Source organism: Eublepharis macularius, chromosome 9 (assembly GCF_028583425.1).
Source record: "Eublepharis macularius isolate TG4126 chromosome 9, MPM_Emac_v1.0, whole genome shotgun sequence".
Classification (NCBI taxonomy): Eukaryota; Metazoa; Chordata; class Lepidosauria; order Squamata; family Eublepharidae; genus Eublepharis; species Eublepharis macularius.
Genome location: NC_072798.1, coordinates 43998696 through 44026520, shown reverse-complemented (window position 1 = coordinate 44026520; position 27825 = coordinate 43998696). Strand labels below are relative to the sequence as shown.

At 40.6% G+C, this 27825-nt stretch overlaps 1 protein-coding gene across 7 annotated transcripts in view; it reads left to right on the top strand.

The window, feature by feature from the left end:
- Window positions 1–27825, top strand: part of CNOT4 (CCR4-NOT transcription complex subunit 4) — a 107006-nt gene that overhangs the window by 6498 nt on the left and 72683 nt on the right. For all 7 annotated transcript variants that reach the window (XM_054989091.1, XM_054989093.1, XM_054989088.1 and 4 more), the window contains exon 2: window positions 21841–22105. In XM_054989091.1, coding sequence (XP_054845066.1) covers window positions 21932–22105 — 174 coding nt within the window. In that variant the 5' untranslated portion in view covers window positions 21841–21931. The remainder of the gene's footprint in view (window positions 1–21840; window positions 22106–27825) is intronic.

Genomic DNA, 27825 nt, shown 5'->3' with positions numbered 1-27825 from the left:
TCTAGTAGCACCTTAAAGACCATCTAGATTTCCAGGGTATAAGTTTACAAGAATACCTATCTGAAGAGGGGAGCTCTGATTGTTGAATCATACTCTGGAAATCCAGTTGGTCTTTAAGGTGCTACTGGACCTGAATCTTGCCCTTATGCGTAGAATTCTCAATTGAACAGGCTCCAGCCATGATCAAAGGATGCCTGGCTGCTCCCCCCATAGCTTTAGCGATTGCACTTCCTTTCATGAGAGCAGTTTTCCATTGGGGCATCTGGATGAGGCTGGCCTGATGTTGCTTGCTTGGATGAGTGCTTGGAGCTGGTAGACACAATTGATAGGTGTGGTTGTGCTGTGAGAAGCAGATTGATGGATGAAGTTCAGCTGGCCCAACACAGAATGGGGGGACATGGCAGCTGTGGAGGTGAGCCCAGGGGGGAAGCACAGGTGAGGAATGTGGAAACCTGCCCCGCCTGGATGGATTCATGGATCCCTTACAATAATTTTGCAGTCCCCCAGGATCCATGTCCCACAGGTTGGGAACCACTGTACTAGTCTTCTGTACTAATATATGCCAGCCCCTCTTCTCTAACCTTCCCATGTGGATTTGCTAAGAATTTAAGAATTTATAAAGGTTAATCTGGCACCTACATGAATTACTGTGACCTTTATAAATACAACTACCTTTGATACGTTATGCTCTGATTGGTGTGTTATACAGGATGCATTTCCTTTACTTTTGATTTGTCTACATCTCTACTGAATCACTTCAATTTATTCCCAATGATTCCTTTTGTCAGAGAGATTTTATTTATATTCAGTGTTTTTGGAATCTTTACATCTCTGCATATTCACACAAACTAAGATTACATCAGTTCCTCTACAATTATTTTTGCTGCCCTCAACCAAGACTTCAGACATCAAGATAACATATAGATGAAAGAAGTAATGATGCAGTAAGAAACCAGGGATTATAACTTGAAGATTGTGTACCAGGTTGGAGGAGGACAGAGCGTATCCCTTCCTTAATTTGGTTTGGGAGTTAACTTGGACTGCTTTATGTGCAGCCTTTAGTTTTCAGCCTTGAGTCCCTAGTTTACCAGTGCCACAATCCCTCTCTTATATGTATACGTGCAAGTGTGTATCACTTTGTTGTCTGAAGCTTTGGTGTAGCACAGGAGGGAGCTAATGTTTCAGTTTGTGTGAGCTAAAACCCTCTGCATTGATGTAAAGTTCCTGGAAATTTGAAATCATGGGAAATTCCTTTTTCTAGAGAAGTAAAAAGAAACTCTGGGGGAAAAAAAAGAACTACAGTATATACCATACTGATAGTTCAAACCTAAATTGCTTCTACTACTTTAAGAACACTGAGTTGTATCCTGCTGCTTTGCTAAGGGCATTGTCAGCCCAAAGTGCGTCTTGCTAGCAGTGATGTCATTTGTATCAATGGAACCATGCCGTGTGCTGATAAAAACATGACACCCTTAGCTGAGCAAACCCATTATTTGTTGTTTAAATCAACAAAGTTTGAAATTTGGTATATTTAAGAAGTGTAAGAGTGTAAATTCTTAGTGTTCAATACTGGACATTAGTAATTCTTAGTTAGAGATTTAGTTATTTTTAACATTTTTAATTTGCTTTTTTTGCTGATTATTCAGCGAAGTGTACAATAAAAGCATTAACATCAAAGATCAGTTGTTTAAAATATATTAATTCTCATTTAAATTAAACTGCTGAACCTAAAGATGTCTAAACATCTTTTTGTAACTTCCCAAATATGAAAAAGTTAAATATAATGAACACTATAGTTAAATGAAAAGAAAAACTATATATTGGAATTTAGAAACAAAAACACATGCATGTTGAAATGTGTGTCACACATTTCTGGTATAGAGAAGTGTGAAGAAGGCAGTCATTAGGGGTGTGTACCAAAAAAACACAAACCACCTGAGTAATCTAGATCTGTGTTTCAGGGCTCCCCCCCCCCCTAAATCCCAGATTCCTGATCTGGTTAAGACAGATTTATCCAGCCATTATTCCCTATGGGGAACACTATTTGGGGGAGCTGGGAGGGTGGCATTTTTCAAACAAACTCCACCAGATTTGCAGGGAACCTACTCCTGACTGTATTCTAAAGAACACCCAACTTGCAGGAAGATTGGCCCCTGAGTTCCAGTTCTGTGGGCTCCTGAAAAAGGTGCCCCCAACCACTCTCCATTGTTTCCTATGGGGAAACAGGCTCTCAGTCAGAAACACCCAAGAGCGAGAGCAAGACAAACATTCTCAAATGCAACATCAATCACAGAAAGCCCAACAGAATCAAACTGAAGTCCCTTCAAAACTCAAGTGCCCCCTGGACAAACTACCCAGCCACTCTCCATTGTTTCCTATAGGGGAAGCATTTCCAAGCAGACTCTCAGGCACAGACACACTCAGGAGCAAGGCTGCCATTGGTCAAAGGACACTCCCAAATGTAAGGGGACACCAACAGAACCAAACTGAAACAAGGGAATGAATGGAATCCCTTCACGACCCAAATGGATCAAGGGCTCCAACATCTAACCAGAGAATCATGTCAAAACAGAGAATTCCACCCAAGCCAAATTGAAGCAAGGGACACCATTGCAATTTAGCCCGTCTGAACTACTGTCACTCCCATAAGCCAGACAGACAAGGAGAGCTCCTGCATGGATTGGGCTCTCGCTCCTCTCTCCCTATCTCACTCTGCCTCTCTCCTGCCCTTGCCTCCCTCCTCCCCTTCACCTCTTGCGGGGGGGGGGGGGGGAGGGGAGTGGGAGAAGTGCAGGAAGGAGCCAGCCAGAGGCTGAAGCTTTGTTTCCCAGATTTACCCAGATCTACCTGGGGATATGGGTCCCAGTTCTCAGGCTGAGTCTGGCATTCTCTAATTTGAAATTGGAAAGCCGGATTTAGCTGGATGGACAAAAATCCAGCCTTTTTCCCAGATGTAGTTTGTACTCTCCTAGCAGTCATAGGTGGATGGTACATGAAGCTTCTTTTCTGACTATCTGTAAATGTAGCTCTCTGATACTAAGGTAGGAGTAGTCACCTTTCTATGCCATATATTTTGATTAGCTACTTTGAAGTTACATCACTCTGGTTCTTCAATTTTATGTGTAATTCATGTTGGTTTTTCTTCTACAATTAAATGATAAACATTATATGCTCAAGTGATGCATTTCAGAAAATATTTAGATATAGATCTGCCGCAGAATATTTCATCTGACCTCTGGTATGTGAACATCTGTCAGCTTTCTTGCTTTCCTTAAAATAAAACTAATCTCTCTTACTTGGGTCTGTTTACTAGTTAGAGTAGGATTGTTCTGTTGCAAAGTACACGTTTAGATAGATATGGATTGTCTGGCTGTTGATTTTATACTAGACAAGATGAAATCTTATTTGTAGGCTCCTTTCCTTCCAAAAATAAGGTATGTGATATAGCTTTTAGTAATTCTGTATCAGAAGAGATTCTTTAATATCTACGATGAGTTTATTGCAGATTCTTCAGATCCCAGTAGAACTTGAATGTCAGTGTGTGATAACTTTAGCATTAAATCTGTGAAAGATATCCTTCAAATGTGTATAATTTAATATCATCCTAGCATTTTTCAAGATGAGGATTGAACTTCCAGCCTTGTGGTTTTATACTAGGGAACATTTTGTCATAGAAATTTCCTGGGAATATTGGCTTGCCTTCACTTACAAGAAAGAATGTGCAGCTTCATGAATAACAACTTTCATAGTTGTAAATCAGTGTTTTCGCCTGTGTGCAAGTTACTGCAGTCCATTGTAAAGGTGAATGGGTGAATATGCTGCTGCTATTGCTACTACTAGGAAGAAGAAACTTGATGAGAGGACCATTACCTTAGAACTTTTCCCAGGAAATATGTAAACATAACTAATGTTCTATTGCTGTGCAGGTTCTTGTATAGCTTTTCCACAGCAGATGTGTGTAGACTTTTATTTGAAAATACATACCCTGGAGTTACATGTTTTGGTTCTTCATAAGGAAAAATTACCTATTTGTATGAAAAATATCTGGGAACAGTCTTCCAGAAGTGTTCGTGGGTTAAGTATATCTTCAAGGAGTTTATAGGATAAACAATCTGGGTTCTGCTGAGGTTAGTTCATGCTTGGTTGCTTGTATAAATGAATCATCAAACTCCTACATGTGAATGTTCAGCATACAGAACTTCTGAAAGTGGCATTTGGTCATTGAAAGGACAGAAAGCTTACATTTTTAAAGCAGTTCAACTTCAAAGTTTGTATTTAATACTATTGCTTAAGTTCAAAATAGCTCTTAACTCATACTGCTGGACTTCTTCTCAAAGAATAAATGCCAGTCTTAATTCTCCCCAACATACTTCAATATTTTGGCCTGAAATGACATTTGAATTGCAAATACATGCATTAAAACATTGGACTCAATGTCACTTTTGTACACAGCGTCTGTTGTCTTATCTCCATATCTGATTTTAACTTGATTAACGTGGAACATTTTAGTGTCTTTTTGTGACTTCAGTAACAGTTCTGGGGTAGTAACAGTGAATTTGCAAGATGGTTAAAACAAGCAACAAAAGACATAAGTGAAATATGCTATTAAACACTGTTGTGGTTTGGAGGGAAAAAACAAGTTATCTATATGAAGTAAAAGGGGAGGAAAAGATCTTATGTGGGCCATAATTGCATCTCAAACTGAGGATATAACACTTGAATATTGCTTTTGAGTGATATGTCAGGGTTGAATTAAGACTAAAGTTAGTTTGGAGAAAATGGTGGTATTAACTGTTGCAAACTGTGTTCTGCATACTGTATGCTAAATTGTTGTAGTCACTGTAGATCACCATAAGTATTTCTAGAACCAAATCTACAGTGTAGATAAGAATTTACAGTACTATCATTTACAACAGCTTGTTTCTTCTGTACTGGGATTATTCCAACATGTAGCAATTGGTTTGTAAAGAGTCCAGTAGCACCTTTAAGATTAACCAACTTTATTGTAGCATAAGCTTTCGAGAACCACAGCTCTATGGTTGTTGTGGGTTTTCCGGGCTGTATTGCCGTGGTCTTGGCATTGTAGTTCCTAACGTTTTGCCAGCAGCTGTGGCTGGCATCTTCAGAGGTGTAGCACCAAAAGACAGAGATCTCTCAGTGTCTCTGTCTTTTGGTGCTACACCTCTGAAGATGCCAGCCACAGCTGCTGGCAAAACGTCAGGAACTACAATGCCAAGACCACGGCAGTACAGCCCCGAAAACCCACAACAACCATCGTTCTCCGGCCGTGAAAGCCTTCGACAATACAACCACAGCTCTCTTTGTCAGAAGAGAGCTGTGGTTCTCAAAAGCTTATGCTACAATAAAGTTGGTTAGTCTTAAAGGTGCTACTGGACTTTACTGTTTTGCAACTACAAACTAACACGGTTCACTCCTCTGAATCTATTGATTTGTGTGTATGCTGTGCATGGGCTTTCTCGTTTAAATGAGAGGATATTGTGACCTGACCTGAAAGCTGTGTACATGCTAGCTAACCAAGCTTCTGTAGGCATGTCATAAGTAAGATCCCATGGCTTTGTGGAACTGAATGGTTCAGTTTAAGATTGAAGCTGCTAAACTCAATGCCCCGTCCTTTTTACAATTTTCTGAGTCCAATTGTTAGCTCTCTGGTAATCTTAGTTACCTCTTTTTATCCTTTTTCACATTCTGTGAGAGTGGCAGTGCCCCAAACTACCCACAGTATTATAAATGTCACTCCAATATAGATTTATGTAAGGGCATTATGACCATTACTATGTTCTTTCTCTCTTCAGACAGAATTTGAGACTTTTTCTGTTTGTTTAGATCTGTGTCTGCTGCTTAAATCTGATTCAGATTAAATACCGTTGGTTCCAGATTTGCCTAAGGAGATCTTACCTTTGTTAGAAAATTCTAAGAAAAGCCTGCGTATACCATAAGAACAGAAGAAACTAATGCTTTTAGGTTATATCCCTATCCTAATAAGGTTACTGGGAAGTCAGTCTCAATTGTTTTTGTAGAATACTTGTATTTCAGCAGGTTTTGTCTCATTGCTTTCAAGTGCTTGTGGGTCAGGCAGTTCATAAACTGCTACTATCTCTTTAGTAATGAGGTATTTGCATTTTGGATTTAGTAAGTCTGTAGTCTCCTCAAATGTTAGGAAATAATGTATAAGCACATTCCTCTGTGAACATGTTGCAAGGTGTGTGTGTGTGTATACAGCAAAGGATTCTAGGATGGATCATGTCTAAATTAGCAGTGTCCACGGATTTCCCCCTTCCTGCTGCAAACCCCTCCCCCGTGTCATTGCCTGGGAGCATTTTGTGGAGATCAGTGAGCTGCAGTGGAATAGGGAAGCAGGAAGTTTCTCTTCCACTTGCTTAAATCTATGCCAGAATCAAACCCATGTAGGCTTGTACAACAAACCTGCATGCAGGCTTCATGCATCTTTCATAGAATCTCTCATTTGTCTCCATTGTACCCAATCCTTTGACAACACCTACTTCTCCCATTTTTCTAACTCATTCTTACCTTTATGGACTATGTGTTCATGACTGAGAGTGTTATGGTTCTGGCATATCTCTCCATCTCCTGTGTTTAGTACAGACTTCCGTTAATGACACCAAGTGACAGCTAATTTCAGTTTCCCCCCATGGTTCTACGTCTTTAGCTCAGATTTTCAATTCTACAATTTTATAGAATTGGCACCAAGACAGCCAATTGTCTTGAAGTAAGGCTTAGTTATTGTTGGAACTTCTGTCTCTCCATCTTGGTGTTTAATCTTGACAGTGACTTAATCATCATTCACTTGAAGAACATGGGATTTCCTTTATTTGATTTCTGATTTTTAGTTTTCTCAATCCCATTTTTTTTTACAGAAAGCTCTTACTTTTTTGAAATCCATTGTCATACATTTATCACATGTGTATGCAGAACTTGAAACTAGTCCAGCATGTTACTAGTGGTAACATGCTAACTGGGACTGCTCAGTTGAGAACCCCCTAGTCACTTAGGATGCTGCAGTTTAAGAGTTTCCATGTATTGGTGAAATTGTAATTTTATCTCTAGGCCATGGGCTGCACAAAAATATTTGTAGAGCATGTTGGATCCCATACCCTTTCCTTGTGTTTGTATGAATCAAATAATTAAATGCTTGGCTTTGGTTCATTGTTAGAACAGGTTGTTCATTTTCAGGAAAACTGGGTATTTAATGAATATACAACTTTCATGAATATGCCTTGTTACTGTTCATGAAGGGGTGTGGCTTGTTATGACTGCTGAGTCAATGAAGTTTGTAAAAGAAGATAGTTGCTGTGTAGAAGATGGTTACTTAACTTGGTGGTGCCAAGAATAGTGTCTGGGGAATAAACTGAGGGAGGTCCCGTTGAAGTATCTTATTTCATTCAGAAGAGACTGTGGGCACGCTAGGAATAATATATAGGTCTGAAGGGTGTGTTCTGAGATGGTGTTAAGCCAACGCTCTGTGTTATAGGATTAGGTGTAATAATGGCTAGATTGTAATAGGACTTGGTGGTTTTCAAATCTATGGCAGTAGAACCAATACAAATTTGATTTCAGTTCAGGTTTGTTGGAAAGCCAAGAGAGTGTACTAGATAAAGTACTGTATTGAGATCTGTGTTTATATCTCTGCTTCTCAGTGAAGCTTGCTATGTGACCCTAGACCAGTGATGCTTGCTCAACCTTCAGAGTGTGGTTGTGAGTGATAAACTCCTATGCATCTTGCCTTGAGTGCCTCAGATGGACAGAAAGATACAAATGTGTCAAAGTAATGTGAATAAAGTATGTTCTAATTCTTTGGTTTGACATTAACTTAAAAAAATTCTTTAGTAAGTTTTTCATTTTTGGACCACTTTTGAATAGTTTCAGGTGCATCTTATGCAAATAAATATAGCAGTTATATGTTTGCAGTCTAAGGTCTTATAAAATGAATTCAGTAGGTATTCTTAAATGTGTTTTTTTTTTTTTTTTATTAATTTTTATTGAATTTTGTTGCAACATATAACTTACAATCATAAACATCATTTCAAGTCAGATCAAAAGTTTAGTTTACAATACATTATTAACCTTGTGTTCTTGAGAATTAACAATAATAACTCTTTATGATGACTCAAATATACAGTTAGTTTAGTAGAACGAGAGGTAACCATTGTTTGTTATAACTTGGAAAATTTTTGAGTTGGGCTGCAAATTGTGTTCTTCTATATATTCCAAGAAAGGGAGCCATTTATCAATAAAACCGGTATTTTCTGTGAAACGCTCTGCATTTTGTATATCGTTGCTTATTTTTTCTAAAATAAAGTGATTCCAAACTTTGGAGAACCAAGTCTCAATTGTTGGTAGTCTCTTTGATTTCCAGACTGTTGCAATAGTACTCTTAGCTGCAATAAAGAGTGATGCAATGAGTTCCTTTCTGATTTTAGGGATATGCAAATTTCCCCATAGGTCTAGAAAAATCATTTTCGGGTCAAAAGGAAGTTCATAATTAGTAATGTCTTTAATTTTCATTAATATCTCCTCCCAAAATTGTCTAATTTTTTTACATTCCCACCAACAGTGGGCAAAGGTTCCCTTTTCACCGCAATTTTTCCAACATTTAGGGGACGATTTATTAGATATCAATGCTAACTTTTGGGGGGTTAGATACCATCTATGTATCACTTTGAATGTTTGAAGTTTTGTTACAATGACTTTTGAGGTAAATATGCCAGATGACCATACCTCATTCCAAGCCTCTGAGGATTTCTCAATCGAGCAGTCCTTACTCCAGCTATTTTGGCAACTTAATTGCTTGTTCTCCGTTGCGTTTAATAGTATTTTGTATAGACGAGCTATCATCCCTTTTTTTTGTTGTGAGGAGGAATTTAAAATTTGTTCAAATTCAGTCAGAGGTTCTTTCATGATGTTCCTTAGTTTTATTTTCTCCGTCATGTGCAAAAGTTGTAGATAGCTAAACCATTGTAGTTTACTTTTTAGTTTTCTCTCTATATCTACCTTCTCTAATAGTCCTGACTGTGTGGTGATGTCAATTAGTCTGGTTACTTTTGCCTGTCGCAGTGTTAGAATGAGGGGCCGGTCCCATCCCGGTAAGAACCATTCTTGATTTATAAATGATGAGAATCTGGATAGTTTTGGGACTAATTTGCTCTTACTTTGGTCCCACGTCTTTAAAATAGACGATATCACAAGACCGGTTTTAATATTTTTTGGTCTATTAATTGGTTTATTCCAAATTATGTCTGTGATGTCATGATGCCTTAATGAGGATTGCGTAATTTTAATCCAATCCGGCAGAGTTGAATTAGATGTTATTTGCAAGAGGTTGGCCAGTCTTGCTGCTGATTGGTATAGTGATAAATCTGGATAGTTGAAACCTCCATTTAGTGATTTCCTCCTCATAGTATTAAACGCAATTCTCGGATGTTTGTTTTGCCATAGGAATTTATTGGTCAGTATTTGCCATTGTACTATTAGCGATCTGTTTATGGTAAGAGGGATCGCTCTAAACATATAGAGAAATTTTGGTAATATAAAAGCCTTTATTAAATGAAATCTGTCATACCACGTGAGTTTTAATTTGTTCCAGTTAGTAATGTCTGTTTTAATTTGATTTGTTAATTTAAGATGATTCAATTTTACCAGTTCATTTAGGTTAGGAGAGATATTAACACCTAAATAAGTTATGTATGATGGAGACCACTGATAATTATATAATTTATTTATTTGTTGGATCATTTTACTATGGATATTAATGGCAAGGTAATAAGATTTTGTTTGGTTAATTGTTAATCCTGATATTGCTCCAAAATTTGTAAGTAGGGTTGAGAGATAGGGCAGCGAGTTTAATGGGTCAGTTATGTATAACAACATGTCGTCTGCGAACAAGCTAATTTTGAATTCTGCGGAATTAACCTTTATTCCCTTTACTTGATCATTTTCTCTGATGGCAGCCGCGAAGGGTTCAAGGGCAAGAGCAAATAATAGGGGAGATAGGGGACATCCTTGTCTTGTGCCTCTTTTTATATATATGTTTTCTGATTGCATAGCATTTACTTTAATATTTGCTATTGGTTGATGATAAATTGCTCTAATTATATTTAAAAATTTTTCTCCAAATTCCATGTATGACAGTGTTTTTAAGAGGTATGATAGTTCTACCGAATCGAAAGCTTTTTCGACATCTAATGATAACAAAATAGTTTCCATGCTGTTGTGAGTACAATGATCTATAAGGTTTAGTGATTTATAAATGTTATCTGTAATGTCTCTTTTTGGTATAAATCCTGATTGATCTGTATGTATGTAGTTAGATATGAATGTGTTTAAACGATTCACTATGATGGAAGTGAAAATTTTATAGTCGTGGTTGAGCAACGATATGGGGCGGTAGGATGCTGATTTCAAAGGGTCTTTTCCCTGTTTGTGAATCACAATAATGTCAGCTCTCTCCCAGGTAGGAGGCATTTTACCTACATCTAGAATTGAGTTGGCCAAATTAGTCAGGTGTATTGCTAATAAATTTGTATATTTTTTATAAAATTCTGCCGGATAGCCATCCGGTCCTGTTGCTTTATTATTTTTAGCATTTTTTATTGCATTTATTGTTTCTTGTATAGTGATGGGTTTGTCAAGAAGCGTTCTGTGTACTTCCTCTAATTTCTTGAGACTTTTTAGTGATTTTAGAAAATAGGCTATTTTCTTTGGGTCAGGATTATTTGAAGAATATAGTTGTGTGTAATAGTCTTTGAAGACCTTGAGGATTGATTCTGATTTATATTGTATGACATTTTTGCTGTTATAAATTCTGTTGATATTATTTTGTGACCTTCTTTGTTTTACTTTGTATGCTAAAATGCGAAGAGTTTTGGGAGAGTTGGACCAGTGTGTCTGCTTAGCAGCCAGCAGCTGTTTATATATTGTATGACTTTCCAAGGTCTCTAAGATTTTCCTTTGCGTTAGGAGCTCACTATATGTTTTTTTACTACCTGTTGACTTGTGTTTGATTTCTAGAGCCTTAATATTATTTATTAACTCTTGCTTTTGTTTCAGTTTTTCTCGATTGATTTTTGCTGTAAGAGCTATTATGTGACCTCTGGTCACTGTTTTTATTGTGTCCCAAAGTATGTGCGCCCCAATTTCATTAGATAGGTTCTCTGCAATAGCTGTTTCTATTATTTTCCCAATTTCCTTAGTTGCGTATTGATTAAATAATAAATGCTTTGGTAGGCACCATTGATTGCTTTTCTGTGTCTTGTCATCTAGGTTGAGTGTCATTGTTACCCATGCATGGTCTGAGATTGTATTATTTCCAATTTCTATTTCCTCTACCTTATCTATAATAGTATTGGAGCTTAATATGTAATCTATTCTTGTATATGTGTTATGTCTTTGTGAAAAATATGTAAAATCTTTTTCTCCTTCATGATAGTGTCTCCAAGTGTCTATTAAATGATATTTCTTTAAAATAGCTGCTAATTTTGTTGTTTTGTGTATATTTTTTGTGTTTTGGTTATTGAAGTTCGATTTATCTAATTGATGGTTTATTATGTAGTTTAAGTCACACCCGATTATTAAGTCTCCTTCCTGAAATGTAGTTAATTTCTGCAATGCTTCCTCTATAAAGTCTAATTGGTGTATATTGGGAGCATATAACGAGGCTAGTGTAAGTTTATGTTCCCCTATTTTCCCTTTAACAAAGATGTATCTGCCTTTTTTGTCTTTGAGAGTTTTTGTTTGTTGAAATTGTATATGTTTTGCGATTAGGATGGCTACTCCTCTTGATTTGGAATTACCAGGTGCATGGTATTGTGCTTGTAGCCACCTAGCTTTCAATGAATCAGTATTATTATACCGCAAGTGGGTCTCTTGTAGAAAAATTATTTGTGCTTTAGTATGAGCTAAATTCGAAATCACTCTCCTTCTTTTAACAGGATTTCCCAAACCTCTAACATTGAAAGATAAAGTTTTGATTTTAGAACACATTTCTATCCTTGATTGTAATAATTACTCAAGTTCTACTCTTGTTTTCTATATTGTTGTTGACTCACTCTATGTTTTCCGACTTGGCTTATATTTTATAGTCTGAAGTATAAACTACTACTGCAAGTTGGATTTTCCCAATTATAAACAAGCATACATTATAATACCGGTTTTTTTGATTAATCCGTCTCAAAATGAAAAAAAAAAGGGGAACTTATTTAAAAAGGTATTGCTATAATCACAATATTTTCCCTAGAATGCTGTTTCAAAGATATTCTGTTTAAACCACTCTCTTCAAATCGGTGTATATATATTATTAATACAATTCTTCTTTATTCTCCTTGTATCATAAACCTTTCAAATTATTTAGAGTACAGTCCAATAAAACCACTTGTATCTCTTCACCTCTTAGTACTGTTTTAATTCCTCTCTGTGTAAGTACCTCGTAGTGTTGTTCTTTCTCCCTTTTATGACCTTTCCTTCTCTTGGTTTCCTATCTTCGTTGCGAACTTTGAACTGCTTGTATTCGTTTTTTTTTTTTCCCCCTCCCCCTCCCTGTAACCACCCTAACCCCCCTCCCTTTCTTATACCCCCTCTCTCCCCTTCTATACTAATGAACTATATCAATGAACTATAGAATATAAATTTTTATTACTTTTACTTTTTTTTTTAAATTATTGCTATTATTTTTTTATTGTTATTTTTTGTTTATTAATTTTTGTAATATTTATATATAAATATTCTTTTTTATTATTATTATTATTTTTTTTATTTTTTTTTTAACAAGTATTGTTTTTTGATATAAAGATTGCTAACTATATAAATCTATATGACTGGTATATGCAACTAATTAACTATTCCAACACCCTCCCTTTTTCCCCCTTTTCTTCCCTCCCACCCTCACCCCCACCCTCACTCCCTCCCTATTACCACCTTGTACCGTAATGAACTAAACATATCACTTCGTTGATTATATTATCAATGTACTATATTCCTATTAAAATTTATTCAAGGTTAGCCCTCTCAAACTGATGAGTTAACTTCACTCACCGGTTGTGGAAATCAACCTCCCTCCTTATCCACTTATGAGAGCTAAACAGATCTATATGAGCTATGTTAAGAGCCCCCCCTCCCCCAAAAACCTCTGAGTTTGTACTTCTATCTACAGTTACACCACTTCTTATTTAAACAGGCTGTTATACTATCAATCATTTTACCAATACGTTGAGAGACAATGATGAGATAATTCAAGTGTCTCTGATGGGGATCTTGCTCCCTTTCTGAGGGGATAGTAGTTCAGAAGATTTTCTTTTTTGGTTTTGCTTGTTCGTCTCCATCGGCGTTTCCAGCCCGACTGCGTTTAGTAACTCCAGTCCCGTGTCTATATCTGTTGCTGTATACCTTTTGCCTTGATGAAAGACCATAAGTTTGCATTGATCCAGCCATTTATATCTTCTGTTCGCTCTTTGCAGAGTCTCAGAAATTGGCTTGAGTTCTCTTCTTTTGGCAAGTACTTCCTTTGGTAGATCAGCAAAAATATATACCAATTTGCCTTCACATTTGAATGATCCTCGTGTTCTGGCTTCTTCCATTATCTTTCTTCTTGTTCTTTGATCTGGTATCTCGATAATTATATCTCTCGGGCGGTCCTTATTTTTATTTTGGTGATAGGGTCCCACACGATAGGCTTTTGTGATATAGGGATAGACTCCTTCCTCTAGCTTTAATTGCTTAGCTAGCCAGTTGGCAATAAAGCTTGTGAGATCTGTGTTATACGTATGCTGTTCATCTATCCCCCTTATCTTAACCTGATTTTGCCTGGCATTTAGTTCGAGTTTCATTAGTCTGTCTTGTTGTTCTGTAATTAGTTTTTGCATGTCTGTGACGTCCTGTAGAGCTTTCACACTCACTTCCATAGCTTTATCAGCTTTATGGTTAACTGTTTGTAAGTCGTGTTTTATGTCCGTGAGTTGTGTTGTGATCGGATTAATGAGTTTGGCCATTTGATCTATAATGTCCTGCTTTAATTGTGCTAGCTGGGGGTCCAAATATTTTTCTGGTTGATTTACCTCAGTCGCGCCGTTTTTTACAATGAGGTCCGCCATTTTAGCTTCCTCTGTCTTGCCGCGTTCCTTCCCCTTCGGCTCTCCCGGGGTCGCGAAGAATGCTTGTAAGTTTTTCACCGCTTTCGTGTTGTTTTTCTTTTTCTTGATGGGGTTTGTAAGCATTATTTTCTTTTACTTTTTCCTTCTTGTGGTGTTTATTAGCAGGGTTTGGGATCAGGAGGGTCGGAGCGCTCTTAACATGCGTCCATTCCTCTCCGCTGCGACGCCACGCCCTCCTTAAATGTGTTTTAAGATATTACTGTCACATCAGAATCTTATTTTACAAGCTGGGTGGCCCGTGAAACTCATGGGGGGATTGCAGGCAACCACATTGCTTTTTCCCTCCCTTGTGAGGAAGCATCTATTCCCTTGATCCTCCCAGACCCTGGCCCTGTGTTCCCCTCCCTCCCAAACATCCCTTTCTGCCCTCTCTCCAAAAACCCATTTCCCTCCCTTCCCTGTCCCTTACTTTTAGTGGTGCTGGGCTCCCCCAGGGGGACTGGGCCAGCTGCTGCAGTGAGGGGGAGTGCGCTTTTTGAATATGTAAAGAAAACTCTTCTGTGGAGTGTGTTTCTTGGGGGGGGGGTAAAACCCTCTCCAGTGTACTTTGTTAACATTTAAGATTTTTCTGCAAGCATGAGGAAGGTCCAGTTAGTAGAAAGCTCAGTTGTGTTTTCCCTTTGAGTCGAAGGACATCTTGGTGATGGAGGCTGGAACAAATTTTTTCTACTTCCTGTCTTCCTAGTAGGAGTCACCTATCTCCTCAGTTCTTTTCCTGCCTTGACAGGGAGAGCTATTTAGAATAGGCTATTCCCTTTTTATGTCGTTCTTTTCTAACCAGTTCTATCTCTAGATTCTTATTCTTGTACCTTTCTTCAATTCCTTTTGAATCTATTCACTAATCTATCTCTGTCTCGTGTTATGTACATGAAGAAACTTTGGGGAAGTTTTCTTCAGTCAAGAGAGCTTATTGGCCACAGCAGCCATTTTCTCCAAATCTAACTACATTACAGAACAAGCTTCTCAGCTGCTCTAAAATGGAAAACAGTGAGGGCAACAACGGATTTCTCTCAGGAGAGTTAGAAGACCCCCTCACCACCTTTTCCAGTAGTCTCATTGGTGCAAGCGGTACAAATCGCTCAGAGACCACAATCGCTGCTAGTCCCAGCGCGAAAGAATCAGAGGCTCAAAGTGTGCCAAAAAGAGGTGTCATTCCTCCCTACCTAAAGAAACTGCAGCAGCCATTTCTGGCCCTGCCGACTCTGGTAACCTTGCCAGCAGACTGGGAGGTGGCTGCGGAGTGGTTTCCCATATCCAAACAGCCAATCAATGTGTGCAGGACCCAGCAAGAGCCAGCCAAATAGTCTGGCAAATCAGCAAATGGCAACCTTGCCAACAGAATGGGTGATGGCTGTGGAGTGGTTTCCCACATCCAAAAAGCCAATCAGTGGGTGCAAGATCAAGTGACAGCCCCCCAAACAGTCTGGCAATCCGATGAATAGCAACGGCCCCAGGGCCTAGTGTGGATGATGAAGGTCTACTTGTAACTGATGTGATGGGATTGGGCACCGCAATGCTATTCCTGGATTTTCTAAACTTGAATAGACAAACTATGAGTGACTAGATTGCCAGTTTTTGTTCAGAGCCATCAGAGAAGAGGTGCATCTCCCTTTGGCTCATCCTTCAGCTCCCCCCACAAAGGGGACAGACTGTGGCTCAGTGGCAGAGTGTCTGCTTGGCATACAGAAGGGCCCAGGTTTAATCCCTTGTCCCTTCAATTAAATTATTTGTTACAGAGAACTGCCGAAGGAGCAATTGTATACAAAGGGAAATTTAGCTGGCACACTAAAGCAGCTAGAAAAGAAACATTTACCAGAAAAATACAGAGTGCTAACTCTCAAGATGAATCAGAAATGTATGCAGATAGTGAAGATTTTTTGTTCCTGTTGGTTCCATATATGACCACACTCCCTTTTCCTACCAGAGAATGCTGCTGGTTCTCCCTAGGGTTCTCTGTCTCTTTTTGTCAGCACAGAGTAACTTTATTCAGCAGAAACAAAGAGAAGAGCACAAGGCCTAGCACAGGCCTTCCCAAGCAGGCCTTCAACCAGATTTTAGTATCCTGGGACTAACATGAAACAAGCTCCACAGCATTACAATTGCCACTGCTTGGAGAGAGTTTTTATTCAGTTGTGTTTGTCCTGTCTCTGGGGGTCATTCCTATATAATACCATTTCTAACAAGAGCCAGTTGGGAGTTGTGGTTGGAGCTCTAGGCTGAGATTTGGGAGATACAGATTTCTGTTGCCATTCTGCCTGAGAGGTTTGCCTGTGGATGTGAGCCAATCACATTTTCTCAGCCTGGCTTGCTTAGTGGTCATTATGTGGATGGAATGGAAAGGTATAAAATGTTATATCCACTTTGAGCTGCCACTGGGGCTGGAAGGTGGGGTTTAGATAAACTTCACAACCATCTTTCTACTCAGAAAGGATGCCCCAGGACAAGAAGTCCTTGACGCTCAAACTTTCACAGCATATAACTGTAGTGTATGTGATGAGTCTATTACTTGAATCTGGAGCTGAACAGCTTAGTAGTGGTTGCTACTGTGACTTCACACAGGGACTCTGAATTCTTCAGTCCAGGTAGACAACACTCCTATTACAGGTAAGTGCACCCCTGTTTTCTCTGCCTCCACTCCCCTGGACCTAGAGGACAAGGTGTATTCTCCATATTCTTCATGGTACCTAAAAAGAATGGAGATTGGAGGGCAATACTAGACTTAAAGTACATCAACAAGTTCATCGAACTGAGGCACTTCAGAATGGAGTCTCTGAGATCCATAACAGAATCCCTGCTACCAGAGGAGTACCTTACTTCATTACTTCCATAATTCCGATCTTTTCTGGGCACAGATTTCTCCATTTCTGTGTGTGTGTGGGGGGGGTCTGTCTACAGCCTCTCTATGACACCAAGAGTCTTAATGAAGGTTTAGATCAGCCCATTGTAAAACTAAGGGAGCAAGGCATTTACATACACCCTTACTTGGATGAGTTGTTGATCAGGCCTAGCTCTGAACTAAGTCTCACCAAGACACAGAAACAACTATCCGATGTCTACAAGCTTACGGTTTCCTGATCAACTTTCAGTACAGTTCTTTACAACCCAAACAGACTAGAACATCTGGGAGTCCTATTAGACACAGCATAAAATTGCTTCTTCCTAACTGCAACAGTGGCAAAAAAGTGAAGGAGATGTCACAAATGATCAAGGCCAGGAGTTCATCATTGATGACATACCTGCGAAACTGATGGGTCTACTCATTTTGAGCATCAACGCCATCCAGTGGGTGCAGCTACATACAAAGACCTTTACAGTTAACTTCTTCTACCAAGAAGACAAGAAGAGGAAAGAATTTGTTCCTGCCTCCCTGAATGGAGGGTGGGAATCACCCATCAAGATGTCCATCTTTCCTTAGAGGAGAAGGACCCTTCACAGTAAATATCCAATAGTCCATTCCCCAGTGGACCTGATCTGCGGATTTAAGGATCCGCATGCAGGGGTGGGGCTTCAGATTAGATATGTGGTGCCCACCAAGATACTCAGCAAGCTGGAGGAAACAGTAAGCAGCCATTTTTTGTGTTGCTAATCTTACGTGATGCTTTGATCAACTGAATTGTTTGTACTGTCTATTCCACATGAGGCTTCCCAGCAATAGTTTTAACATTGCCTTGTGCAGTATCATGGGGAACTTTCAGGTAACTATCTTACATTTAATGCTAATCCCTCCCTACTTCTGTGTAATGACAGTGATGTTTACCAGTTTTACTTGTGTTTTCATGGTAGTTAAATGGAGACTGCATTTAAGAATCATTGGCCATTGCCGCTTATTGTTGGTGGAAATCGCTATATGATATGTTCCTACTGTTGCAGAGCACCCAATAGTGTGTAGATTGTGTAGTGATGTAGGCTCTTGTGATTGAATAAATTAGGAAATGATTAGTTGTCAGGTTGTAACCTGTTCACCACACAACTGAATGTCGCTAACTGAAAACTGAGTAATCATTAGAAAAGGTAGCAGTAATCATACTGGTTATATTGGCATAATTAATATTCAGGTAATAATAATTACCTGAAGTTAATATTCATTAACTTCAGGTAACAAGTACTTCAAGTAGTTAATCCAGGTCTTGAGCTAATACTGATGCTGGAATCATAGTAATCTTTGGCATTGTAGTAGTTAAAATTTGACACTACTACTTCTAAAAATTTGAAACTTCGCATGCTATACCTGAGCCTTTTTTTTTGGCCAAAGAAACATCTGATGCAGAAGTCCCCCCCCTCCCCCCCAAATATTGGAGAGTGCCAGCAGACACGCTTGGAATGGAGTATTGATAATTTGGCCATCTCTGGGTAGAACACACCGAAGGAGAATTTCTCCTGAACGCATAGTGAGTACAATTTTAGAAAAAACTCTCTAACGTACCAGTTTTTCACTTTTAACCTAAGTTAAAGTCATTATTTAAGGGTTCAAGTTCCCACAGCTCCAAGCATCTGAAAAGATGGTTGACCAGTTAGAATGGTCTGCCTTTGGACATGAATGGTTCTTGCTTGTTGCTGCAACTTTCTACCTGTCACTGATGATTAATTGTGCTGTCAGCGGCTTTGTTGACAGTTGAATAGATAATTGCTTGGGGAAATCAATAGAATAGCTCATAAGAATTCTTTCCTTCTATTTATGTTGGTTTCTCCCCTTGATCTATGAGAGAACGGTTGTTTATAACCAGAGAAGTACATTATCATCAACAGTGAAAGGCTGAATCATCATAAAATCGGAGGGCATTGTTATGGCTGGTCTGAAGATGCTGGTGCATTGTTCTTTATAATATGGTTTATCTGTTGCTCTGCCATGAATGCTCCAATCTTATCACGCCATGGTATATGGATAAAGTAATGGAAACAATTTAAAGAGATGAATAGTTTACAGGTTGTGGAAAACATCTGCCAAATCTGACCAAATGTTGCAATAGCTATGGTTTTGATGATGTTTAATAGAGCATTGCTTTTATTGTGCCTATTCAGTGTAGTCTGGCAGAGCGTGGATGGTGAATGGGTTGTTTGTTTAATTAATTAATTAATTCAATTTATATTCCGCCCTCCCCGCAATAGCAGGCTCAGGGCGGATTACATACAATATAAAACATGAAAATATATATATACACTTTAAAACAGAAATAAAATCACCTAAGTACTATAAATATTTAAAACAATGGGGCATTCAATGTGTGTTGAATGTTCTGGTGTCTTTGGTATTGTAGACATTCATGTGCACATTGCTGTGAACTGTTTTCAAGGTGCATTTGGGTAAAATAACTATTCTGTCTTAGATAACCCCTTTAAACATTTCAGGTGAGCCATGTAGTAGGAAGTACTTGGATAGGTTTGTTGCTAGACCCTTTGAATTTCCCATCTGAGAGAAATTACAGCAATCTAGATACACTTCAACTGTAGATGGAAAGAGAAATGTTACTTGCTGTTTTTCAGTAACAGCTCCCGCCAAAGCCAGTGTAGTGTAGTGGTTAGAGTTTGAGAGTAGGATCTGGGAGACTCAAGTTCAAGTCATCACTTTACTGAGGAAGCTCACTGGGTGACCTTAATCCAGTCACTTACTCTCAGACTAATGGAGATGAGGAGTATGATGCAAGCTCCTTTGGGACCCCATTGTGAGAAACCGTATATAAATAAAATAAATAAAGATGAAGACGGGCAGGTAAAAGATAAGTTGTCTAATGGGTTTGTAGGTGAGAAGGACATAAGGAAAGGTGAGCATATGGAGGCTGCCAGGAGATGGGAAAGAGGAAATAGCATGAGGAAGGGGGTACAAGGAAAAGTAAAGTACTCCCACAAGCCCTTGCAGGTTCTTCACCATGTAATTGGGCCATAGGAGAGAGGCTGCAGCAGTGGGGGAAGATGAAGACATGGGGCAGACAAAGGTGGGTGGAAGGAGAGAAGGAGGAAAGAGAAGAGGAAAGGCTATAGGAGGTAGAGAAGGAAAAGAGGACATGGGGGAGGGGGAAACTAGATGCCCCCCTGCAAGTTCTTGTGGGTTCCCCACTTGTATATACTAATTCCAAAGTGCCCCCCCCCCCTGTAGATACTTGGATTGAGTCTACTTGGGTACAAAACAAATGTTTCTGCAAACTTGGAAAACCCCTCAGGCTAGTAGAAAAATCGGAAAGCCTGTACAAATATATTGGGGAGGTTTAACCACCATCACCCCAGAACAAGAGCATGTTGTCTTTGCATGCATGACTTACCTCCTCCATTGTCGCTGGGCATGGAGAGGCTTCAAAGCCACAGTGAGGCTTGAGGGGGGGAATAGGCTGGGGGAAAGGAGGTGAACATCGGAGCAGTCCCAAGAGACCTGGGTGACTTGGGACACAACTGCTGGGCCGCCTGAAAGAGAAAATGGCCAGGCCTGTGGGAAGTGCCAGGATGCTGATGGAGTGGTGGGACCCACTCCACCTGTCTGCTGTGAGCCAGGGGGAGGAGGCTGGTGGTAAAATGCAAATCCTCTGAGGCCACAATCCTTGGGCAGACCCAGCAGGTGTTATAGTGCAGTGAGTCCTGACCAGACGAGACAACTATTGTGGGCACAGCAAATCTTGAGCAGGCCCAACAACTGCTGCAGTAGGGCAAGCCTAAGGCAGGCCAAGCTGGGAGACCACCAAAAGTAAATAACAGGGAATGTGTGAGTGTGGAGAGCTGCTACTATAGCAAAGCTAGGGGGCAGGTTGGGGGGATTAGGAAAAGTGAAGCAGGGAACAGTGGCAGTGGGGTGGGAGCCGGTAGCACAACATAGATTCTTGGAAATGCCCCTGTGTGTTCCCTGGACACCCTCCCCTTGAAAAAATATGAATGCTTTAGCTTTCTGCAGGCCAATGGTTGAGATGCAAACTGCTATATCCTATTCCACTTCAGCATGTTTTCTTCTTTTTTGTCATCTGAGAGGCGGGAAAAAATAAAAATTGAAAATAGAAAAAAAATTTGCAGAGTGGTAAAATTAGTCACCTTCATACAGTAAATATATCTCTGGAAGTATGTTGTCTATGTCTACATATGTGATCTAATGCTGTATTGTCTTACATAAGTTTTGATACTACACAGTTTGTGTAAAAACCTTGTCTTGAAAAATATTTCACTTATTCCAAAAGGGAAAATATTTCATAGCATGCTTTTTGGTGGTTGCTCAAATTACACAATATTTCTGTCAGATTTTTTTGACCTCAGAAAAAATGGAGAAAGGTTTTTAAATGTCTAAGCATTCACCTGCTCTCTTTACCCAAGTTGGTTGTGTGTGTTTGTGTGAAGTTTTTTTTCAATTTTAGCTGTGAAATAACTTGAGTTGGTAGCAAAATTACAGTGGAAAACCATACATTTCCATGTGGCTTATTTCACAATTCCTTGGGAATTGGAGACTGTTCCACAAACTGAGTGTGGGGAACTAGGGGACAACTGAAGGACAAACAGTGATATGCTCCAGTATTTTATTATAGAAGGTATGCAGTTGAGCAAAAACATTGAAAAACCATTTTTTTCTGATTTGTGGATTTTTGTAATCTAAATGATTACTTTTGTAACTTAAGGAACTGCTTTTCATTGAAAAAACTCTGTGTTAAGTTCTAAAGCACTTAAAGCATTTCACTTATCTTTTTTCTTGCAGATCTTCAAGTTTCGTCATTTTAGTTTTCTGCGCTGACCTTATTCCTCCCTTAAGTTATTATATACTTTTTTGCTGCTGTGTGAAAACAAAGATGTCTCGCAGCCCAGATGCGAAGGAAGACCCTGTGGAATGCCCCCTTTGCATGGAACCTCTGGAGATTGATGACATAAACTTCTTCCCTTGCACCTGTGGTTACCAGATATGTCGCTTCTGTTGGCATCGTATTCGCACTGACGAGAATGGGCTTTGTCCTGCTTGCAGAAAGGTGAGTATCTCTTTTTAACCTGGAATGAATTTGTTGGTGATAAAGTTCTTTCCAGTTGTGATGTACCTTGTCCCTTCTATCCCCATGGGCCTTATTTTGAGTCTCCTAGCATATCTGAAAGCTGTCAGGAAGGAATGTGGAGTTTCTTTCAGTAGAACTTGTACTACTCAGTTTGGGAGTTCTAAACTGCTACTGCAAACTGGACAAAGTATTTCCAGTGTTGCAAGTTGCCAAATTGCAGTACCACTGTAGGCTTCGGGTATTGGTATAAGGGTTCATGATATAACTGGTTATCATGCCTTTCCATTTTCATATGGTAGAGTTAAGGTTTCAGAGTTGATGAGTTGGATGATGTCCTGTCTCACTTCCCTTTTAAAATGCTTTGCTTATACCTCATGCATTTGAGTGTTACTTTCTGTGGCACTGCTATTATGATTTGTTACAAATTTATATACTCTATTTGATGTATTAAGGAAACGCAGTAGGCATGGTAATAGCTATCCTTGATAGATATCTCAGCCCTTGCTACTGTTTGGTATGGTAAAAGAGACTTGTTCGTATCTGGTCTGTATCTGGTCTGCAACAATAAGACCACAACACTGCAAGATCTCTTTGTGGTGAGTGATGTGGACCTGGTATGCACGACTGAAACATGGGTGAGGGAGGGTGAAACAGTTGTCCTGGGAGAACTGACCCCCCCCCCCCCGGATATTCGGTCCATCACCAGTCCCGAATAGGAGGTCGGGGGAGGGGTGGCAATCCTTACCCGAGATCCTTTCTCCTTCAGGCCACTCTCCACCCCTGAGATCTCTGACATTAAATATGTAGGCCTGTTGTGGGGTGCCAAGGAGAGTTTGGCTATGTGTCTGGTGTACCAACCACCTAGCACACCAGCAGATACCCTGTCGCGCCTGCTAGAGGTGGCAGTGGGGTGGGCCTTGGTGTACTCCAGACTGATGGTGCTGGGGGACTTCAACATCCATGTCAATGATGCCTCCTTTGTGCAGGCTGTGGACCTGGTGTCTTCCATGGCAGCACTGGGACTCTCCCAATTGGTATTGACCCCTACACAGCAAGCAGGCCACACGCTAGATTTGATCTTCGGGATGGGGTTGAATGTGGATCTGGAAGTGGTAGAACCGATGCCATGGTCAGACCACTCGGTCCTGCCCCCCCCCTCGCAAGGGCAGTGAGCTGATTTATGCTCGCCCGTGGAGACTTATGGACCCGGTTGGGTTCCAGAATGCTTTGTGGGATTCAGTGCTCCACGGCAGTTCATTAGATGAGCTGGTGGAGGACTGGCAGTGCCAGCTCTCCAAAGCCATCGATGAAATCGACCCCCCCAACCCATTGCCCTCTTTGCTCCCATGCAAGATGGGCTCCCTGGTATACAGAGGAGCTCCGATGGAAGAAGCGGGAGATAAGACGGCTTGAGTGAGTGTGGCGACAATCTCGGGATGAAGAGGCAAGATCATCTTATAGGACGTTTATGAAAGCCTATGAGGTGGCGGTGAAGGCTGTGAAGAAAGTTTTATGCAGCCTCCATCGTGTCAGCTGGCTCACACCTGGCAAAATTGTTTAATGTGGTTCGGTCATTGGTGGTCTTGCCAGAGGGAGGCCATCAAATGGAGATTGACAGGACCCTGCGATCAGTTAGGTCCACCACATGTCCCTTGGACCCATGCCTATCGTGGCTGGTAAAGGCTAGTACCGAGGGGCTGCGGTCCTCACTGGAGGCCATTGTTAACTTATCCTTAGGCTACAGGGTTTTTCCTGGGCCATTAAAGGAAGCTGTGGTGAGGCCTCTTTTAAAGAAACCATTGCTGGACCCCACTACTGACCTAGTCAATTACTGCCCGGTTTTGAACCTCCCGTTTCTGGGAAAGGTGATTGAGCAGGCGGTGGTGGAACAGCTTCAGGGCTTCTTGAAGGATGTTTCAGCCCTAGCCCCCTTCCAGTCCGGGTTCCGTCCGGGACATGGGACGGAGACGTTGCTGGTTGCCCTCACAGAAGATCTTTGTAAACATCTGGATTGAGGCGGCTCGACGCTGCTGATATTATTGGATCTGTTGGCAGCGTTCAATACAGTCAATTACGATTTTTTTACTCACTGCCTCGCCGATGTGGGGATACGAGGGACTGCCTTGCAGTGGCTTGTCTCTTTTCGCCATGGTCGGAGACAGAGGGTGGCGCTTGGGGAGAAATTGTCATCCTGCCACCCTTTGATGTGCGGGGTCCCACAGGGAGCAGTACTCTCCCCGTTATTGTTTAACATCTATCTATATGTGGCCCCTTGCCCAGTTGGTGCGAAGTTTCGGACTTGGGTGTCATCAATATGCAGATGACACCCAGTTGTATCTGATGATGGATGGATGGCCCGACTCAGCCCCAGATGTCCTGGAACATGCTTTTGCAGCCATGACTGGTTGGTTGAGGCAGAGTTGGCTGAAACTGAACCCGACGAAGATGGAGCTCCTGTACTTCAGCCATGGGGAATTAGGTTCGGGACTCCAGCTCCCGGCCCTTGATGGGGCACTGTTAGTGCCAGTTCTGAGGGTTAAGAGCCTGGGGGTGATCTTGGATGCCTCCCTGAAAATGGAGACACAGGTCGCAGTGGTTGTCAGGTCCTCTTTTTTCCATCTGCGGTAGACCAGGCAACTTGTCCCTTACCTGTGAATCCGTGACTTAACTATAGTGATCCAAGCAACAGTCATCTCTAGGCTAGATTACTGTAACTCGTTCTACACAGGGCTGCCCTTGAGCCTGACCCGGAGATTACAGCTGGTAAAAATGCAGCAGAGCATGTTATTATGAGAGTGCCAAATAAGGCGCATATAACACTGATCTTACGCGAGCTGCATTGGTTGCCAGTGGAGTACCGGATCAGATTCAAGGTTCTGGTATTAACCTATAAGGCCCTGTGTGGACTGGGACCAGCGTATCTATGGGACTGTCTCTCCCCATATATTCCCTGGAGGACTGTCCGATCAGGGGACAAACAGCTGTTGGTGGTCCCAGGCCCCAAGGAGGCCCGCCTAGCCTCAACTAGAGCCAGGGCCTTTTCGGTCCTGGCTCCCACCTGGTGGAACGCTATGTCTGTTGAGATCAGGGCCCGGCAGGACCTACTATCCTTCCGCCGGGCCTGCAAGAGAGAGTTGTTCCACCAGGCATATGGCTGAGACTGGGCCTCCTCCAGCCTGAAAAAAGGGGTGTATAAAATCTTAATCCTCCCTGTGAAGGCTGTACACCATCCTGTTTTAATTGTGTATTAATAGAAATACACTGCTGTTTTAATGATGTTTTAATGTAGAAGAATTTTAATTGTATTTTAATATGTTGTTATCTGCCCTGAGCCTGCTCGCAGGGAGGGCGGAATAGAACTGTGAAATAAATGAATGAATAAATAAATAAATAAAATAACTCAGATATGCTATTGACCTGATTTTTTTTTCTGAGGTAGGTATTAATTTGGGAAACCTATGCTGGGGAGGATAAAGCATCATTAAGGTAATGCATCATACAGAGAAGATTTGTGGCCTTGTGGCAGTATTAATGGAGTTGGTAAAACCAGAAATATTAGTAGCATTTCACTCTGGTTTGAAATGAAATAGTACCGCTTGTGGCTATTCTTGGTAGAAGAACCCACTGTCCTGCATTTACATTACTTCTATACAGAAGGCAGTATAGTACAAAATTAATAAAATACATAAAACAATGAACTAAGATTATAACTGCCCAGCCAATACCAAAACGTTCAGGGGGCCTCAAAAGTTGTCTTAAACATAACCATTTCGCATACTCTCTTAAAAACAGACAGTGAAGAGGCAGCCTGCACCACCCAGCTGGCACTGATTCAGAATGCTGGAGTGATTACAGGCCAATGCTGTGTTCATCTCTCTAAATGAGGAGACTGCTGGGCAAGAGTGGGGAGAGGAACACAAGTTATATGTGGGAAAATTGCTTCCTGATCCCAAAGTGGCGATCAGCAATACCCTGGGCATGTAAGAAGGGGCCGCAAGAACTAAGCACTGATGTAATCCTTCCTGCCCTCCCTCTCACAATCTGTCTAGATTCACAGAATTAGCATTGTTGTCAGATGGTCATCTAGCCTCTGCTTAAAAATCTCCAATGAAGGAGAGCCCACCACCTCCCGAGGAAGCCTATTCCACCAAGGGACCACTCTAACTGTCAGGAAGTTCTTCCTAAAGTTTAGCCAAAAACTCTTGATTTCCATTGGTTCTGGTCTGATCCTCTGGGGCAACAGAAAACAACTCCCTGCCATCCTCTATATGACAAGTACTTGAAGATGGTTATCATATCACCTCTCATTCATCTCCTCTCCAGGCTAAACATACCAGGCTCCTTCAACCTTTCCTCATAGGACTTGGTCTCCAGACCCCTCACCATCTTCATTGCTTTCCTCTTGACACATTCCAGCTTGTCTACATCCTTCTTAAATTGTGGTGCCCCAAAGTGAACACAATACTCTAGGCAAGGTCTAACCAGAGCAGAGTAAACCGATACCATCACGTTGCGTGGTCTGGACACTATACTTCTGTTTACTGCCCAAAATCGCATTTGCCTTTTTAGCTACCACATCACTGTTGACTCATGTTCAGCGTATGGTCAACTAAAACCCCTAGATCCTTTTCGTGCATACTACTGCCAAGTCACGTCTCCCTCATCCTATAATTATGTATTTGATTTTTCCTACCTAAATGCAGAACATTGTACATGTATCTCTGTTGAAATTCATTTTATTTGTTTTAGCCCAGTTTTCCAGTTGTCAGTATCATCCTGTATCTTACTGTATTTGCTGTATTTGCGACCCTTCCCAATTTAGTATCATCTGCAAATTTAATAAGCATTCCCTCTATTCCTTCATCCAAATCATTTATAAAAATGTTGAACAGAACAGGTCCCAGGATTGATCCTTGTGGAACTCCACTTGTCACTCTTTTCCAAGACAATGAGGAGCCATTAACAAGCACTCTTTGGGTGCAAATCTGTCAACCAGTTACAGATTCACCTAACAGTAATAGGACCCAAACCACATTTTACCAACTTGTTAACACGGATATTATGTGGAACCTTACCAAAAGCCTTACTGAAATCAAGATAAACTATGTCTACAGCATTCCCCTGATCCAGCAATGTAGGAACTTTCTCCAAAAAAAGAGAGAGAAGGTTAGTCTGACATGACTTGTTCTTGAGAAACCCGTGCTGGCTTTGTTATTGCTATGTTAAGCACTATTTCCCTGCAGGAGAAGACAGGAAAAGTAGGAATTGAGCAGTTCTGCCCTCTCTTTATCGCCTGTTACAATTTCACTTCTGTGTCCCTGCAATGGGCCTACCATGTCCTTGCTCTTTTTCTTACTTTGAACATAAGCAAAGAATGCCTTTTTGTTGTTTTTAGCGTCTCTTGCTAGCCTAAGTTCATACCAGGACCTTAAAGAGAGTCTGAAAACAAACAGGAAGCCATTGTAGACTTTTCACAATAGGTGAAGTGAGTAAAACAATATATAGGAGTTAATAAACCATAATGTTTTTTACCAATTCAGGCTTCACAGTTAACTTTGAGACCTCTACATGAAGCACATTATATGACTTGACCCTCAGAAAATGTACAGACACACCCAACTTTTTTATCAATCCTGTACCACTTTGAATTTCATGTATTTCTTAAGAATGATGGTATGGTGGGGGAGACAGAGACCCTG